The sequence below is a fragment of the Sminthopsis crassicaudata genome, chromosome 5, assembly GCF_048593235.1.
Source record: "Sminthopsis crassicaudata isolate SCR6 chromosome 5, ASM4859323v1, whole genome shotgun sequence".
In the NCBI taxonomy this organism is placed as follows: domain Eukaryota; kingdom Metazoa; phylum Chordata; class Mammalia; order Dasyuromorphia; family Dasyuridae; genus Sminthopsis; species Sminthopsis crassicaudata.
Window position 1 is genome coordinate 129,637,226 of NC_133621.1, and position 16,784 is coordinate 129,654,009.

The 16,784-nt window shown below is 33.6% G+C and overlaps 1 protein-coding gene across 1 annotated transcript in view; it reads right to left on the reverse strand.

Moving 5' to 3' along the window:
• The window catches only part of MET (MET proto-oncogene, receptor tyrosine kinase), a 155,099-nt gene that overhangs the window by 3,829 nt on the left and 134,486 nt on the right, over nt 1–16,784 (reverse strand). Inside the window, exons 16-19 of the mRNA XM_074268218.1 lie at nt 13,914–13,994; nt 10,935–11,116; nt 7,518–7,627; nt 6,085–6,250 (exon numbers count right to left, since the gene is read on the reverse strand). Of these exons, the coding sequence (XP_074124319.1) occupies nt 6,085–6,250; nt 7,518–7,627; nt 10,935–11,116; nt 13,914–13,994 (539 nt within the window). The remainder of the gene's footprint in view (nt 1–6,084; nt 6,251–7,517; nt 7,628–10,934; nt 11,117–13,913; nt 13,995–16,784) is intronic.

Genomic DNA, 16,784 nt, shown 5'->3' on the forward strand with positions numbered 1-16,784 from the left:
CATAACACTCATATACTATAACTTATTCAGCCAATTCTTCAACTGATGGGCATTCCTTCAGTTTCCAGTTTCTGGCCACTACAAAAAGAGCTATCACAAACATTTTTGCACATACATGTCCCTTTCCCCTTTTTAAAATGATCTTTTTGGGATACAGACCCAGTACAGACACTGCTGGATCAAGGGTATTATATATCAAGTTTGATAGCCTTTTGGGCATAGTTCCATATTATTCTCCAGAATGTTTGTGATACCCCTATTTCTTAGAAGGGAGGTGAGGTAAATTCTTCCCACTTCATTGTTTTAAACAACTGTCTGGGTTCTGGCCCCAATCCCTTGGAGACATATCTCACTGCAGCGTATAGACCCTCCTTATTTTGCATCTCTGAGACTGAAAAATCTAGTAAGGAAGGGATATTCAGGAGTTTCCATGAAGAGTTTATATATATATATATATATATATATATATATATATATATATATATATATATATATATATATATATATATTTTTTTTTTTTTTTTTGCCTTGTAGGTAAAATTATACTTTATTCCAGGAAATAGATAACACTAGGGTTTTTTTCTTGCAGTTGCAAACAGTTATAAGGAAGATTATGGGGAAGGCAGGCCTGCAGGCATGCAGGCATGGTAGATCCTGTGGAACAGTTTTTCTTAATGTAATCTTTTTTTTTTTCTCAGTGCTGAAAAGTCTATTCTTTTCTACATTGGAAACTAAACAAAATTCTTATAATGTGCATAGTCAAACAAAACAAATTCTCAAATTGGGAATGTCAAAAATATGTCTCATTCTGTACACTTGAAAATCTGTTTCTTAATTAGTCATCTGGAATCCTATCTGATCATATATTGATCAGACATCTAAAGTTTTTCAGAGTTGTTTATCTTTACAACAAAGTTGTTCTTTTATAAATAGTTCTCTTAGTTATGCTTACTTAACTCTTTATCAGTTCAAAAAAATCTTCCTGGGTTTCTTTTCTCTCTAAATTATAAACATTATTTTTTCTTCTTTTCTTTTTCCCCTCTCCTCAAGTGGGGAGAATCAAATGGTGGGCACTTCATAAATGCTTATTCCCCTCCTTCTCTTTCCCCTTCCCATGTTAAGGTTAGAGCAGGATGGGAAAGTGCTAAGAGACTAATCAAAAGAAAGGGAGAATGGAAAAATTTCCCCTGTCTCTTCACTGCTATGTGCTTGGGGCCATCAGAAGTGGGGGGAAGAATTTAAATTTCCCAAAGTGCATTTCTTTTGACTCTTAAAATAACTTTTGTTTGTTTGATTGATTACTGTCTTGATGTAGTTGGATCAGGGAATGTGATAAATACAACTGTGTGGAAAGCATGAATTGGCAAAGGTATTAAAAAAGATTTCCTTGCCTATACCTGAAATCTTTCCCATTTATTATTCTGCTTTATGTTCTATATGCTTGCAGTAATCTAACAAGCTACAAAATTGTTTTCTCAACAATGGGAAATAGGAAGGGGTTGAAGGAAAAGAGATCTAATATTATGCAGAGATTTGCCCAGCTGGCAGAATGGCAGAGGGTTTCTAAGATACGCAAGAATACTCTCTTTTCCTTGGGATTTCTTGAATGTTATCTTTTAAGAGCCTGAACCTCCATCTTTCAGTTATTGCTAACTGTTTCCTGCTATTTGCTCCCATGAATAATCATGTGGGCAGCTGAATTATACCATTTTGTCTCAAAGCTTTTTTGCTGCTCCTTGGTGCTGACTTCTCTAAACACACTCACATCTCGTCCTTGACATAGCTTCTTTATGTTATAAACATAACATTATATTTATTGAAATAATACTATGCTTATTGTATTATATTGTACTGTACTGTATTATATTATATTATAAACATAACATTATATTTATTTGGGGTCCCCTGCAATGAAGAGAGAATAAAACTACAAAAGCAAAAAACCTCCCACAATCCTGGACTATCTATTATCCAAAAATATGTTCCTGGGGGCAGCTAGATAGTGCAGTGGATAGAACACCTGTCTTGAAGTCAGGAGGATCTGAGTTCATATCCAGCCTCAGACACTTAACACTTATTAAATGATCCTGGGCAAGTTACTTAACCCAGTTACCTTGCCCTCACCCAAAATACATTTTTTTTGTTTTTGTTTTTGTGACCATAAGAGTAATGGCCAAGAAGGATTTATGAGTTGAAAGAGACTATAAAAATCATCTTATCTATGCCCATCATTTAAATGGAGGCTCTCCCAAGATCACAAAGATAAGAAGCATAGCTGGGATTTGAACTCATGTCTTCTCACTCTAAATCCAGTGTTCCTAAAAACTCTATTATGCTTTGTACAGATATGAAATGAGAAGCAGACTTGGATATTTCTTACAAGTTAGTTGATTTGGGCCAGCTTTCATTTTCTTTGTTTTTCTGTTGTTCTCTTAAGCAGTTCTTGAGTGTCATGCCATGACATATACAAATTTGATTAAAATAGGGTAAAATATGATAGAATTTGAGAAATCCTAAGGCCTTGAGCCCTTTACTGGCCAATAGCCAACACTGTAGTCTAATGCACAGGGGAATCTGGAAGCTTTATTGCATGAAGTTGTATCAAATGAACTTATTGAATTTTAAAATTATGTAAAGTCATTATGCAGTTCTTTAGTACAAGCTTTTAGATGTTTAGGTTTAAAGTATTTCTTTTTCATATTTTTGCCACTCTAAATTTTTCCAATGTCAAAGCCCTGTGTGGAAACAGAAGAACACAGATGGGCTTCCCTAGAATGCCTTCATTATAAAAGAGCTGTTTCCAGATGCTAAGTTGTACAGGAAAGTCATCTCTCCAAATTCTATGGTACCCCTTTGTTAGATGCTATTCTTGGTCAGACTCAGGCTTTGAGGTGCTGGTTGGAGTTCTTTACTCTCTTCCTCTATTTCAGCTCTCAAAATTCCATGAATTTGTCTTGATGTGGCATTCTATTTACTCTCTTAGACCAGGGTCTTCTCTTTCAGACTCTGCTGTCCACCACTTATAGCAATAAACTATATATATATATATATATATATATATATATATATATATACATATATATAATATATATGTATATATATTATATATATGCATATATATATTATATATATATATATGTATATATATACTTATGTCTTCTCACTCTAAATCCAGTGTTCTTAAAACTCTATTATGCTTTGAACAAGTATGAAATGAAAAGCATCTATTTCCATCGCTACAAATTACGGATGGGCAAAAGGAATACACAAACTCAGAAACTCTAGAGGTTCTTTATTTGTTATCTGTGAGCTTGTATTTTTACATATTTTGATAACTAATTAAACATCATTGGTTTCTTTGGTTATCCTCATTTCACTCTTGCAATCCACTGCTCTACCTGGTTTCAACTCCACAGAATAAGATTCCTCATCCGGCTAAACTCATCACCTTATCACTGTGCTAACCCAATTACTGACAATCTCTCTCAGCTTTCTCTTACCTCTAATTGGAGGGTTGGAGTTTGTTAAAGTAATAAACTCCTCCCAATGCCTTCCTTTATAGAGGGCAGAAACTGGACTCTTCAGTTCACTCTTCTCAGAATCTGTTGCTCTTCCTAGTTTCAAACTCTAGAGAATACGCTTCCTTCTCCCTCTTCTGCTTTCTTTTGCATGTTGTCCCCTCCCATTAGACTATAAACTTCTGTGCAGGGACTTATCTTGCTTTGTTATTAATTGTATCACCAATGCACAGCATAGCCAGGCACATAGTAGGTGCCAAATTATATTTAAAAACATTATTTGGAGAAAAGGTCCATATATTTCACCAGATTACCAAAGGGATTCATAACACAACAAAACCTAAGAATCCTTGCTGAAGACTCATTTGGCAAATACTCTTTTTTAAGTTGTCATGATGCTTTAAAAATTTCCCAAATTTTAAATATGGTTATTTTGTGCAACAATTTTTTAAGAGAATACTAATATATTTGTTTTTCTTTCAGTAGACATAGTGCAATCTTCAGTACAAGGACATTTTATTTTAAGAGTTCAGATTCTACTTGGAAGCAAGCTATATTAAGCAATGCAATTCTATTTAATTTGCAATTTTTGGTGTATTTCATTAGTAGTTAAAATCACAGTTTTTATAATGAATGGCAGCATCTTAGAACTGTGGCTAATAGTAACACGAAGAGGTTAAGTCACTTGCTAAAAATTCAGCAATAAATCTGAATTCAGGCTGGGATTAAAAATTCAAGAATTCTTGATCCTAAGTCTTTGTTTGGTCTACCAGGCTTTATGATAATATGCTATTTCTTGAGTCAAAGAGATCAAAGTGCTTCATAGAAAACTCAAGAATCTACCAGGTCATATTTCTCCCACTGGACATATGCCAGAATAAAAAAAAATAAATGAGCATAAATCAGGATGTGCAGGGCATCATTGTATGGAGCAGAATGCCCAGAAAGTCTGTTTTTGCCTAGCAACCTTGCTAGGCTACTTGCAGTCAAGGATGTATATGTGGAGATAATAAAGGCATTAGCTACATTTCTAAATATTTAATAAAATAAACCTGAATTAGGTAAGAGGAAGTAAAGGAGCCAATAGCATTCAATTATTCTCTCACATTCTACTTGCAGATAGAAAACCTATTTATGAATAAAAATGATGATGATGATAATATCAAGGGTAGCAAGACTGTATAAAGTCCTTTAAGGTTTGCAAAGTGCTTTATATATGTTATCTCTTTTAATTCTCATAAACATGTGGGAGGCAGTTGCTATTTTTATCCCCATTTTACTGATGAGAGAACTGAGGCTAACTGCTTAAAGGATTTGCCTAGGATTACATAGCAAGTAAACATTTGAGCCTGGGTTTGAATTCATGTTTTTCTGACCACTTCTGGTGCTTTATCCATTTAGATCTTGACCAGGTTAAAAAAAATTCTTAAAAAACCTTTTAGGAGCTTTTAGATCTAATCTGATCTAATCAGGATGAACAAAGCTGGTCCCAAATGGGAATTAGTTATTTCTGCTTGCTTTCAAAATCATCATAGCAACATTTTCCAAATCTGAACATCAGAATCTTCTAATAACTCAAAAGTTCTTTTCAATGTGTTTAACTACAAATATGGACATCTGCATTATCATAAGCTCTCTTTCAGATGTACTGACACTTCAGTTGCTTTTGCATTCACCTACATGGTATTAGCAAGGCCTAACTGGCAGTTAGTTGGCTCAGTAAACCTAGGATCAGGAAGATCTGAGTTAAAAATCTGATCTCAAGACATTTACTGCCTGTGTAATCCTGGGCAATTCACTTAACCTCTGTTTGTCTCAGTTTCCTTAACTGTAAAACAGGCATAATAATAATATCTCTCTCTCTCAGGGTTATATGTGAGGATCAAATAGGACAATATTTGTAAAACACTTAACACAGTCCTTGGCATATAGCAGGCACTTAATTAATGTTTCTTTCCTTTCTTTCCTTCTTTCTAAGTAATCATTTGTAGTACTTACCTGCTAATGAGTTAGTTTTTGGAAATGAACCATAAAATACACATAGCATAAGCAAACACATGCTACAGAAATAATACAATTCAACATGCAAATGCTTGGTTTGCAAGGGAAGGTTTAAACCTTATGCTAATTTGCATGTGTATCACTGATCTATCAAAACCTTAGGGTATTTATTATATTACTTATGGTGTATTCTTCCTTATAGTATGAAATATGACCAATAATTATTCTGATAGTGACATTTTAAAATATTATTTTCTCTGAGTGTCTTTCAGTAGCAGAGAGGAACAAGAATGAATTTAGAATTAAATTAAATTCAACAATGACTTTTTAAACACCTACCATATGTACTTCACTATTACATGTAGTGGAATGAATCAAAATCACACCCATAAATTTATTTCTAACAATGTATCTCTATTCTTATTTTAAACTCAAATTTACAATTTGAGTTCTTATTTAACAGAACAACAATCAAGTCCAATAGAGTTACCAAGGTATTAGAACATATAATATGAATTTCATAAGAAATACAGTATAATCAGGTTAGATAGAATGTGTACATTACCACATCTGACTTTGTAGTAAACTTCTGAGTTTGCAAACTTTCTAAAGCCATCCACTTCACTGGCAGTTTTGCTCCTGTTTTATTGTGTACACTGTAATATTCTTTATCATACATATCTCTGGCAAGTCCAAAATCAGCAACCTTGACAGTGAATTTTTCATCCAGCCTACAGAAATGACAAAAATTATTATCTATAATGGTGAAAATGGATTTATAGTGATACTGAATAGTCTCTGGATTATAATAAGTAGCTTTTGCCTTTGAAATCTATGACTTTTGGAATGAGCTTTTCATATCTGGCATCTATTTACTAGCACTAAATTAAAATGGAAGTCTTGAGTAAGTACATATGACATTGGTATTACAAATCCATAAATGGATTGACCCTGCCACCTCTATGACAGTACTCATTACATGGAGCCAAGAAAATCCCTTTGCTGCTGCTTAGATGTTGACATGGCATGGAATCGTATCTTGTGCTGTTTTACACTTTGGCACATCAACTTTTGACACAAACCATGATTAATTCTCATAGGTCATTTTTAATTAATACTAAGATCTAGAGTTAAGGTTAAAGGGGCACATTACATTGCAATAGGTATAGTCTATGCCATCTTATATTATTCTCAATTTGGCCAAGGACCAATCTGTTTAGTACAGAGAGAACATATCATTCCTCTTTCCTAGTAAAGGATTATAATACATTATATAAGTACACAAGAAAAATATCAAGTTTCCATAAAAATTAATTCCAAATATCTAGGGTGTGTTACTTAAAAAAAGGCTTTAATCCATTCCATTTGCAGTAAAACCAAGGTTGGCAATTAAAAAACAACTAATTCATTCATACCATATATCATGAATCAGTGCAATAAAATGGGAAACTATTGAATCAATCACTAACTGTTGACCTTTGCATTATACAGCTTAGGCAGCCAGACACAAATAAAGTTCGTTGTATATTCATTCCTAAATACCATTTTTGGTAGGACTGAGCCAGTCCAAGTCCAAATCAAGTCTTGAGCAGTCTCAGTGAAATGGTATCTGCCTACTATTCCTCCCTCTTTTTATAATGCAGAATGCTGAAGATCAGGTTCCTTTCTGTAAGCTAATGTAGCATAAAACCACAACATTAGGGGCTACTGGTGGGAAGGACCAAGAAAAGCAAGTGCCTATAACAGCTGTTCAAGACCCCCTCCAGAGAGTCTTTTTTAAAATTCTGGTGGATAAATCCTGAAAGTTCCACCCACATTCTTATAACACGATGCTTATACATCAATTGAAACTGTAACTATAATAAAGGACCTTTTACATAATGGCAACAAAATGCTTACAGTCACAAAATGTAGGGAGAAAATCACCACCACATTTCTCCTTGTTTCACTTAATCTCTAAATAATTTGGAACATACAGATGGAACATTTTATACTTACATACAATTTCTTGCAGCTAAGTCTCTGTGGACAAACTTTTTGCTTGCGAGGTATTTCATGCCTTTTGCTACTTGAAGACCAAAACCAATAAGATCTTTCACTGTTGGGTTCTATAATACATAGGACACAATTAAAGGATAAATCAACTTAAATTCTGATCTCAAGCGTTTTGAACTTTTTTTTGGTAGCAATTATTATTGTTTTTGCATGGGTACAAAACAATTTGCACCACTTGTAATCTAAAATTATTTCCTAATGAGCAAGATAAGTTAACATAAAGAAAAATTGACTCTTAAAACTAAATTGCATGGAGGCAGAGGATTTTGGATTCCTTAGTTTGCTTGAGTAGGGTGAAATGAGGTAGGTAACCTAAAAATTTACTGGCTAAGGTGACAGGAAAAGATAATGATAAATGTTAGAGGGGAAGTAGGAAAACTGGGATACTATCGCATTGTTGGGGGAGTTGTGAAATGATTCAACCATTCTGGAGAGCAATTTGGAACTATGCCCAAAGGGCTATAACACTGTGCATACTCTTTGATCCATTAATGTCTCTACTGGGTTTGTATCCCAAAGAGATCACACAAGAGGGCAAAAGACTCACATGTGCAAAAATGTAGTAGTCCATTTTTGTAGTGGCAAGAAATTGAGTGGATTTCTGCCAGCTGGGGAATAGCTGAATAAGTTATGGTATATGACTGCAATGGAATATTATTGTTCTGTAAGAAATGATGATCAGGCTGATTTTAGAAAGACTTACATAAATTGATGCTAAGTGAAGTGAGCAGAATCTAGAGAATAATGTAGATGTAACAAGATTATGTAATAATAGACTGATAGATTTGGCTCTTTTCAACAATGAGGTAATTCAAGGAGATTCCAATAGACTTGTGCTAGAAAGTGTCATCCAGATCCAGAGAGAGAACTATGGAGACTGGATCAAAGCATGTATTTTCACCTATTTTGGTTGTTCTCGTTTGCTTGGTTTTTTTTTTTTTTTTTTTTTAATTTCTCATATTTTTCCCTTTTGATCTGATTTTTTATGTGTAGCATGACAAATATGGAAATATGTTTAGAATAATTGCATATGTTTAGCCTATAGTAGGTTTCTTTGCTGTCTTGGGGAGGTGAAAGGAAGAGGAGAGGGAGAGAAATTTGGAACACAAGATTTTGCAAAGATTAATGTTGAAAGCTACCTTTGTGTGTATTTAGAAAAATAAAATACTATTAACCTCCCCCCCCCAAGTCACGAACTAAAAAGATGAATACAACTAAATGCTACAACAGAAAGACCAAACACACTAGTAGGTCATGATCAGAAAAGGTTGCTCCTTTGAAAATATAATTAATTTTGTAAGTTTTAAACAGGAAGGTGGGCTTTGCAATAATGCTTGCAACCTCTAGTCAAAAATAGTCCTTTTTTTTTTTTTCAGGATCAGTGTAGAGCAATCAGTAATGCATGAAATGTCCTATGTACAAGATAATCATCAGAAGCACAATCTTTGAAAATAAAAAAAAATCACAATTTTAAATGAAAATTCATTCACAGTAAGTTTTCATAGAACCATCATGAACTCAACTCTGTTATAAACACTGGAGATTAACTTTTGTCTTCAGAGTATCATGCTTATCATATTGGGGGTGAATTACCTTGTCAAAGTAAATACAAAGAATTAATCACTCATGGCTTTGGCAGGGTACCAAAAGACATCCTTGCTGCTTGAGATGGGAATCTACCTTATTTACTGAAACATTTGAAAGCCAGAGGCTAGACATTATCCTCTTGCCTGACTACAGGATCTTCTCTAACACCAGCACTTTGATTTCCTTGGAATCAAATTTCATTTTATTAAACCATGCTAATAAATTTATGGCTTTTATTTGTAATTGAAGTGGATGAAGAGTAAAGCTCTTCTGGTGCTAGAATCTTACCTAGAAAGTTGACAGGAGAGGCCAAGGAAGTGAATCTACACTTAATTCCATGGATGCTTAAAGACTTTCAACTTTTGAAACTTGCTGGGGTTTAGTGAGTCTATTAGAATGGATGCTTTTTGAGAGTAGGAATTATTTTTTTCTCTGTATTTACATTCATATTTAAGTATGCCTAGCACTGTCCTGGAGAGTTGGCTGACTAGTAAGCCCGAATTTTCTAGCGATTGTGTCTTACGGTCTATTGTCTCATTATTATCATGGGTTCAATTATAATCTTTATGGTAAAATACTACATTCTATTCCTTACATATTTTTGGTACATAATGCTTTACGTATTGTCTTCCTCATTAGACCACGAACTCCTTAAAAGTGGGGATTGTTCTTGTCTTTCTTTGTATCCTCAGCACTTAGCACATGTCTACATATAGTAGGTGCTTAATAAATGTTTGTTACTCATTTGACTCTATGTAGATAGCTCTTAAATGTAGGCACCTAGCATAAACCTCTACTACTAGACTAGATTCCATTCCTGCTGGACATTTTCTTCTGGATGTCTTGTTTGTATCTCAAACTCAATTTCTCCAAAAGGAACTGATAAACTTCTCCTCTTATCCTTCCCTCTCACCACAAATTGCTCAGTCACCCAAGTTTATAACATTGGAGTCATTTTAAACTTTCTCCTTTATGTCATTGTTCCTAAACATCATATCCAGTTGACAAATCCAAGTAATTTTATTTGGCCACAATATTTGAGGAAGGAAAGAATACTGAAATTGGGGGGGGGGTCTAAAAAGACTTCATATAAGAGGTGCACTTGTTGAACCCAGAAAGAAGCTAGAGATTCTAAGGGGGCAAATGAAAGGAGGGAATAAATTAAACACCTGTGGAACAGGCTGTATGGAGACATGGAATTGAGAGATGAGTGTAGAGTTGGGGAAATAGCTACTATGGCTAAAAGACAAAGTGAGTCTCTTCATATCTCAGATCAGGTATAGCTTCTTCGGGGAAGTTTATCTTTTCAGATTACTCAGATTGTAAGTATTTTCTCTTCAAATAGCCACATATTTCTCCACCAGGAGTTTGGACTCTTTCTGGGTGTCCCTATCCTAATAAGCATATTTTCACTTTATCTCCAAAGTACTTCCTATTCTTCTCCTCCCCTTCCACTATGGAATTACTCCTTGATTTTCAATATCCTTTTATATGTAGTCTTCCTCCATTAGAATATAAACTCTTTGAGGACAGGAATTGTTTTGCATTTGCATCCCCAGCATCTTGAAGAGAAGAGGGTTCAGGACATAGTAAGTCCTTAATGTCTGTCTGTCTGCTCTCTTTGTCTCTTTTTCTATCTGTAATATGCATATATTCTGTATTTATTAGTAGAATTAGTAGAATATAAGATACTTGATAAAAAATTGAAGAAATTTTTGAATCTGACCTATTTTGATAGTTTCTGCAGGAAGCTAATTCAAGTAAAATACTTACATGAGTCTCATTTCTTATGAAGTTTCGAAGATCTCCATGTTTCATGTATGGCAAGACCACCAATGGAGACCCTTCACTACGAAGGCAGATTCCCAAAAGTGAGAGGACATTGGGGTGACTAAAATCTTTCATGATAATACCTTCAGTCAGAAATTGGGAAACCTCTCCAATGTCAGTAATTCCTGTGAAATTCAGTGGTAGAAAATAATATCAAATTTCATTGTGGAATAATTCATTAACCAATCAACAACCAACCAATAAACAAGTATTAATTAAATTCCTATTATATGCCCATATATATATATATAAAATAAAATGCCCAAAATACACGATTTGTTAGTAACATATAATATAACATTATATACATATTTAAAATAAAAACAAGAAAATTTTGATGGGAAAGGTACTTGCAATTTGGGGAATCAGGATTCAATATATATATGTAAGACAAATATTTTTTCAGAATTAGAAAAATCAATGGAAATTTAAAGCTATTCTATTTCCTGAATGTCCATCCAAATATAAATGACATAATTCCTATTATCCACATTGCAATGGTATAGTTTCTCCTCTGCAAATGAACAAACAGAATTCATTTTTCAGGTTTTTTACCTACAGGAAAGAATCTAGTCAAACTGAGGAGCATTTGTCAAGCACCTACTATATACCAAACACTTAACCTAAGTCCTGACACATCTAACTAAACTAATAGGAAACAGTGCTGAGGACCCATTAATTTGATATGCTTGGATGTCACACTAATATTTTGTCATACTAATATTTTACAGAATGAAATATTTGCTATAGTATTTAGCTTTTGTGCAGACTGTATGATTTTGTATTTATGGATCCAAAGAATATTACCATAGGGTTAAATGAACAACTCTGCCACTATTTTACAGATTTGGAAAGTAGGACTCAGAAAAAATTGAGTAGAGTCTTCTCAAAGTCCCAGAGCAGGTCAGTGCCAGAGCAAAGAGAAGAATATTTTCTGATTCCAGTGATATGCTGAGTATATTAGGCATGTTATGTTTCTTGATACAAGCTATAATAAGAAACATATTGAAGAATGCATCATTTGCTTTTTTTTAGTTTTTGTATAGAGCAAAACGTGGTTTATCTTCAGGTCATACTTTTAACAATTTAGCATACAGAATGTAATCAAGAATCTTAAAAACCAAGAATAAAAGATCCAAGAAGTAAAGAAACTGGAAAGAAAAACAAAACAAAAGACAAAACTTTTTGTCCACCTGAAATACAAATTTGAAGCTAAAACTTCATTAAGACTTCTTTGAAGCTCTGACTCTGTCATAAAACCTGTTCAATGGAGCTTTTGTGTAGATGGTACTCAGTCCAACATTCATCACTGATTCCCTTTAATTTATATATAATTCTAACCTTGCTTATCTTATTTCTTAGACCATAACAGAAGAGCAACTATAAGAATGAGACTATAACCAACAGAAATAAATGCTGATCAGCTAAATACAAGGGAAGAAATGGAAAACCTACCACATTGCAGTGTAACATAATAATTAATTATCATTGTTTTGGTTTTGGAGGCAGATAGGTAGCTCAGGGCAGTAGAGAGGTTGGAATCAGGAAGACCTGAGTTCAAATTTAACTTTAAATACTTACTAGCTGTATGACCCTGGGCAAGTCACTTAATCTTGTTTGCCCAAATTTACTGGAGAAGGAAATGGCAAATCACTCTAGTATCTTTGTCAAGAAAACCCCATTGACAGTACTGACAGACTATGGCCCTCAGGCTCATGGAAAGTCAGACATGACTGGACAACAGTAACAACAACAATTTTGATTCTGAGTTATCAAGAAAAAAATTACATAATATTCTATATATCCTATTTACAGACATGTAGAATTATGCAACATTTTAGGACTGTCTCAGTCAATAACAATTAAAATACAATGGGCATTTCAATGAGTAAGTTTCAATTAGAAAAAAATAATTGTAAAAATATCTTTTATCTATGTTGTATTTTATGGTTTAAAAAATTAAAAACATATTACTTTACTTGATTGTCAAAATAATTCATTGAGGTAGGTAGTGTAAGCATCAATATTATCTCTATTTTACAAATGGAAGAGTTAAGATTCAGAGAGATTTATGGCTTTCCCAAAGTCATGTAGCTTGAAAATGATAGACACTGGACTCAAGTAATTTCTCCTATTTTTAAGTCTAATCTTTGTATGAAACCTCAATTTACACGGCATACTTATTTTCCTTAGATGTTTGTAATTAGTTGGTACTGTATTATTTTTAAATTTTCTGTTGGCGTACTTTCCTTTCTTTATCTTATTTCTTTTCTCTCTTTTTTAATAGGAGGTTTTTTATTGCTTTAATGCTTGAGGATGAAATGAGTCATTTTTATTTTATGTGCCAACATGTTTCCAATAGTTTCCAAAAATCATCATTTGCAAAACAAACGTCATCTGCCAGACTTAGCCAAATTATACTCATCTCCTTTCACCTACACCCTTTTTTATCAGTGGTATAAGGATAATTGTTTAAGGAAAACATTTTATTGACAGTCCAACTTGAACATATTTTCAGGATTAGACCCATGAATTTCAATAGCAACAGCTTATTTCTATAAGAGAAAATGTAAATTAATTTTTTATTTAATTATCTACAATTTGACAGTTTTTAGAGTCAGTATGCAATAGTGGAAAAAACTGGCCTCAGAGTTAAGAAGTTCTGGATTCCACCTTTTTCTGACACATGTAGGCTGCCTCCTCTGATATTAACTGTGGACAAGCTACTTTATATTTCACTAAACCAACATGTCTCAGAGATATAAGCTACAGAGCAGGTGTTGCTATCTATTGGTAGATAGATTTTCCTTACTGAGAATTTGTTTCCTCAAACAATATTATTATAAGTTTAGTCCAACAAAAAGGAAAAAATGTTCTCTTATTTGATAAATCTTGACAGAAGTACTATTCTACAATTCTTACTATTCAAGGACTTCACAGCACAATGAATCTTCTTGTCATCATTATCCAATAAGGTCCCATGATACACACATCCAAAATGCCCTATGAGAAGAATAAAGAAGATTATTTTTTTTTTACTGTACTATTTCCCAATAATCAGCAATCACTAATTAACACCTTTTATGAGCCCCATTGATTTCAAATTCCTTGGTTGCAAATTTATATAGTATAGACTTTGATTAATGAAATGATTTAAGGAATATATGGTAAAAGCCATGTTGCTTTTTTCTTTTTTGTAAATGTAATACATATATATATATATATAAATTAATAAATTTTTGAGTAACTGAATAAGTATATATATATATGTATATATATATAAATATATATTACAAATTATTTAAAAGACACTATACATGTTCTTGATGGTGCCTAAAAAAGGATGTGGAACAATTATGTTATGAGAATGATGTATGATTAATAGACAGTTGAAGTGCTACAAGAACAGAGGGAAGGTTTCCAATGCTTTACTTTTTTTTTTTCTTTTTTTTTTTTGTGTGGAAGAATCACAGAAAGATTTGAACAAGAATTCTTCTAAAGGAGATAGGATCGTTCCACAATCTGAAGAAGTGGAGGGATGATGATTATTGAGATATCGATGAGATCATGGCCCTTTGATATTTATATGTATGTATATATGTGTATATCATGTACACATAAATAACATAATATGATCTTTATGGTCAGCGCTGATAGGCCTAATACCTAAATTATACATGAACCATGTTATTGTGGTTATTCAGTCATTTCAGTCATGTCTGACTCTTTGTGATCCCATTTGGAGACTTCTTGGCAAAGGAATAGTTGCCATTTCCTTCTCCAGCTCATTTTGCAGATGAAGAAACTCAGGGTTAAGTGACTTGTCCAGGGTCACACAGCTAGTAAGAGGTAGAGTTGGATTTGAGCCTGGGAAGATGAGTCTTCCTGATTCCAAGGTCAGTGCTCTATTCCCTGTGCCACTTAAACCATTATTGTTTGGAATTAGGTTTCAGGAATATGAATAAATTTATAAGTTTGTATAATACTGAAACATTTTCATTCTATAGGATCTATTATATAATATAATTTTCTTATTCTGGATTGGTTTAATTTTGTTCCATTCAGCATGACTCAATTCAACAAATTTATTTATACCTACTAGTATCTAGCATTATGTTAAGTGCCATAGAAGGGAGCTTCAATCTTATTTACTTTAATATAAGGTAACATAGATGTGAATAAGAGAGAGGTAAACAATATGTGATGTAAGGTTTGAGGGGAATCAAAGATATTACCATGGAGGGGAATCAAGGAATGTGTCTTGGAAAAGGTATCATACATACTGGACTTTGAGAAAAGATATAGACAGGGAAAAATGGAGGACATCTGGAACTTAGTAATCTGGAGGAAGCCTAGAATATGTTGAAGTGGCAAAATATGAAGTAAAGCTGGGCAAAAGATTTAAATGGCAAGCTAAGGGAATTGGATTTTAGATAATAGGGAACCATTGAAATACAGTTTTCTGTATTTCAGTATTTTCTGTATTTTTTTTAGCTTTTAAAGCCCTATACAACCTGGCCTCAAACTCCCTTTTCAGGCTTATTGCACATTATTCCCATTCCCACACTCTGTAACCCTGTTCAACTCATTTGGCTCTCTCTTAATTCTTCACACGGAATTCCTCCTTCTTCCCTTTGTTGTGCCTCTGTCCTGGCTTTCCTCAGTGTCTGGAATATGTTCCCTCCTATATCTTCATTTTACAGCATTCCTCTCTTTCTTCAAGATATAGCTCAAGCGTCATCTTCTACATGACACTTTTCCTGATCTCTGCAACTGCTTAATACCCTCCGTTTCAAACTACCTTTCAGTTAATTAGTTTATATTTATTCTCTTTATGTTTATTCTGGGTCTACTTATTTATCAATTTCTTGTCTTCCCTGTTCAAAAATAAGTTCTGTATAAATAGGTTCTTTTTTTTTTATATTTGTTTTTGTATCTGTGGCACAGCACAGTGCTTGAATGGCTGATTGAAGAGATCTTATTTAGAGAAATTATATAATCAGATCTGTTCATACAAAGAAGATTATTATATGGAGAGTGAAAGCATGAAGACTTAAGAAAACTAGATGAATGAATGTCATAAAGCAAACTTCTATTCTTTTAATGAACAGAACCAGAATCACCAAAATAGTATTATTAAACATACCTTTTGAGAAGGAAAGGATATAAGAGACTAGTTTTTTGGAACAAGGATTTCTACCAATTATTCACCATTGACTACATAATTTAGGTTGGCAGGGGTTGCAAGTCATTAGCCCAAAGTAGACTTACTTTAGATTCATTTCACTAAGTTCCAACTCACTCTAAGCAAATTGCTTTCCAAGTGGCAGTCATGTAGGCAATTTCATCATAGGTGCCAAGTGTCTGACTGTTTAATCAATGATTTTAGGATTAAGTCTCAGGCAAGTGGCAGAATGAGAAAGTCCAGCCTGTTTATCCAAAGGACCCCTATCAATCTAGTTCTATTCAGGGAAAATAGAGACTAGTCCATTTGCTTTAACCTTTTGCATTTAACTGTTGAGGAAACAAGTAGAAGGAGGTTAAATGAGGTATATAAGTGCTGTGGTAACTTATGATAATGAATATCACTTGATCTCCCCGAGCTTTAGTTTATACATCTGTAAAATGAATGAGGGAAAGATTGGACTATGTGGACTCAGAATCAGGTCCCTTCCAGTTCTAGATCTGATATGGGATTTGTTTAAGTTCACACAGGTAGTATGTGATCCATTTGGGAAAAAAATACTCTTTCTTCTATACTACTCTGCCCCTAGATAGCCAACTCACCATCTT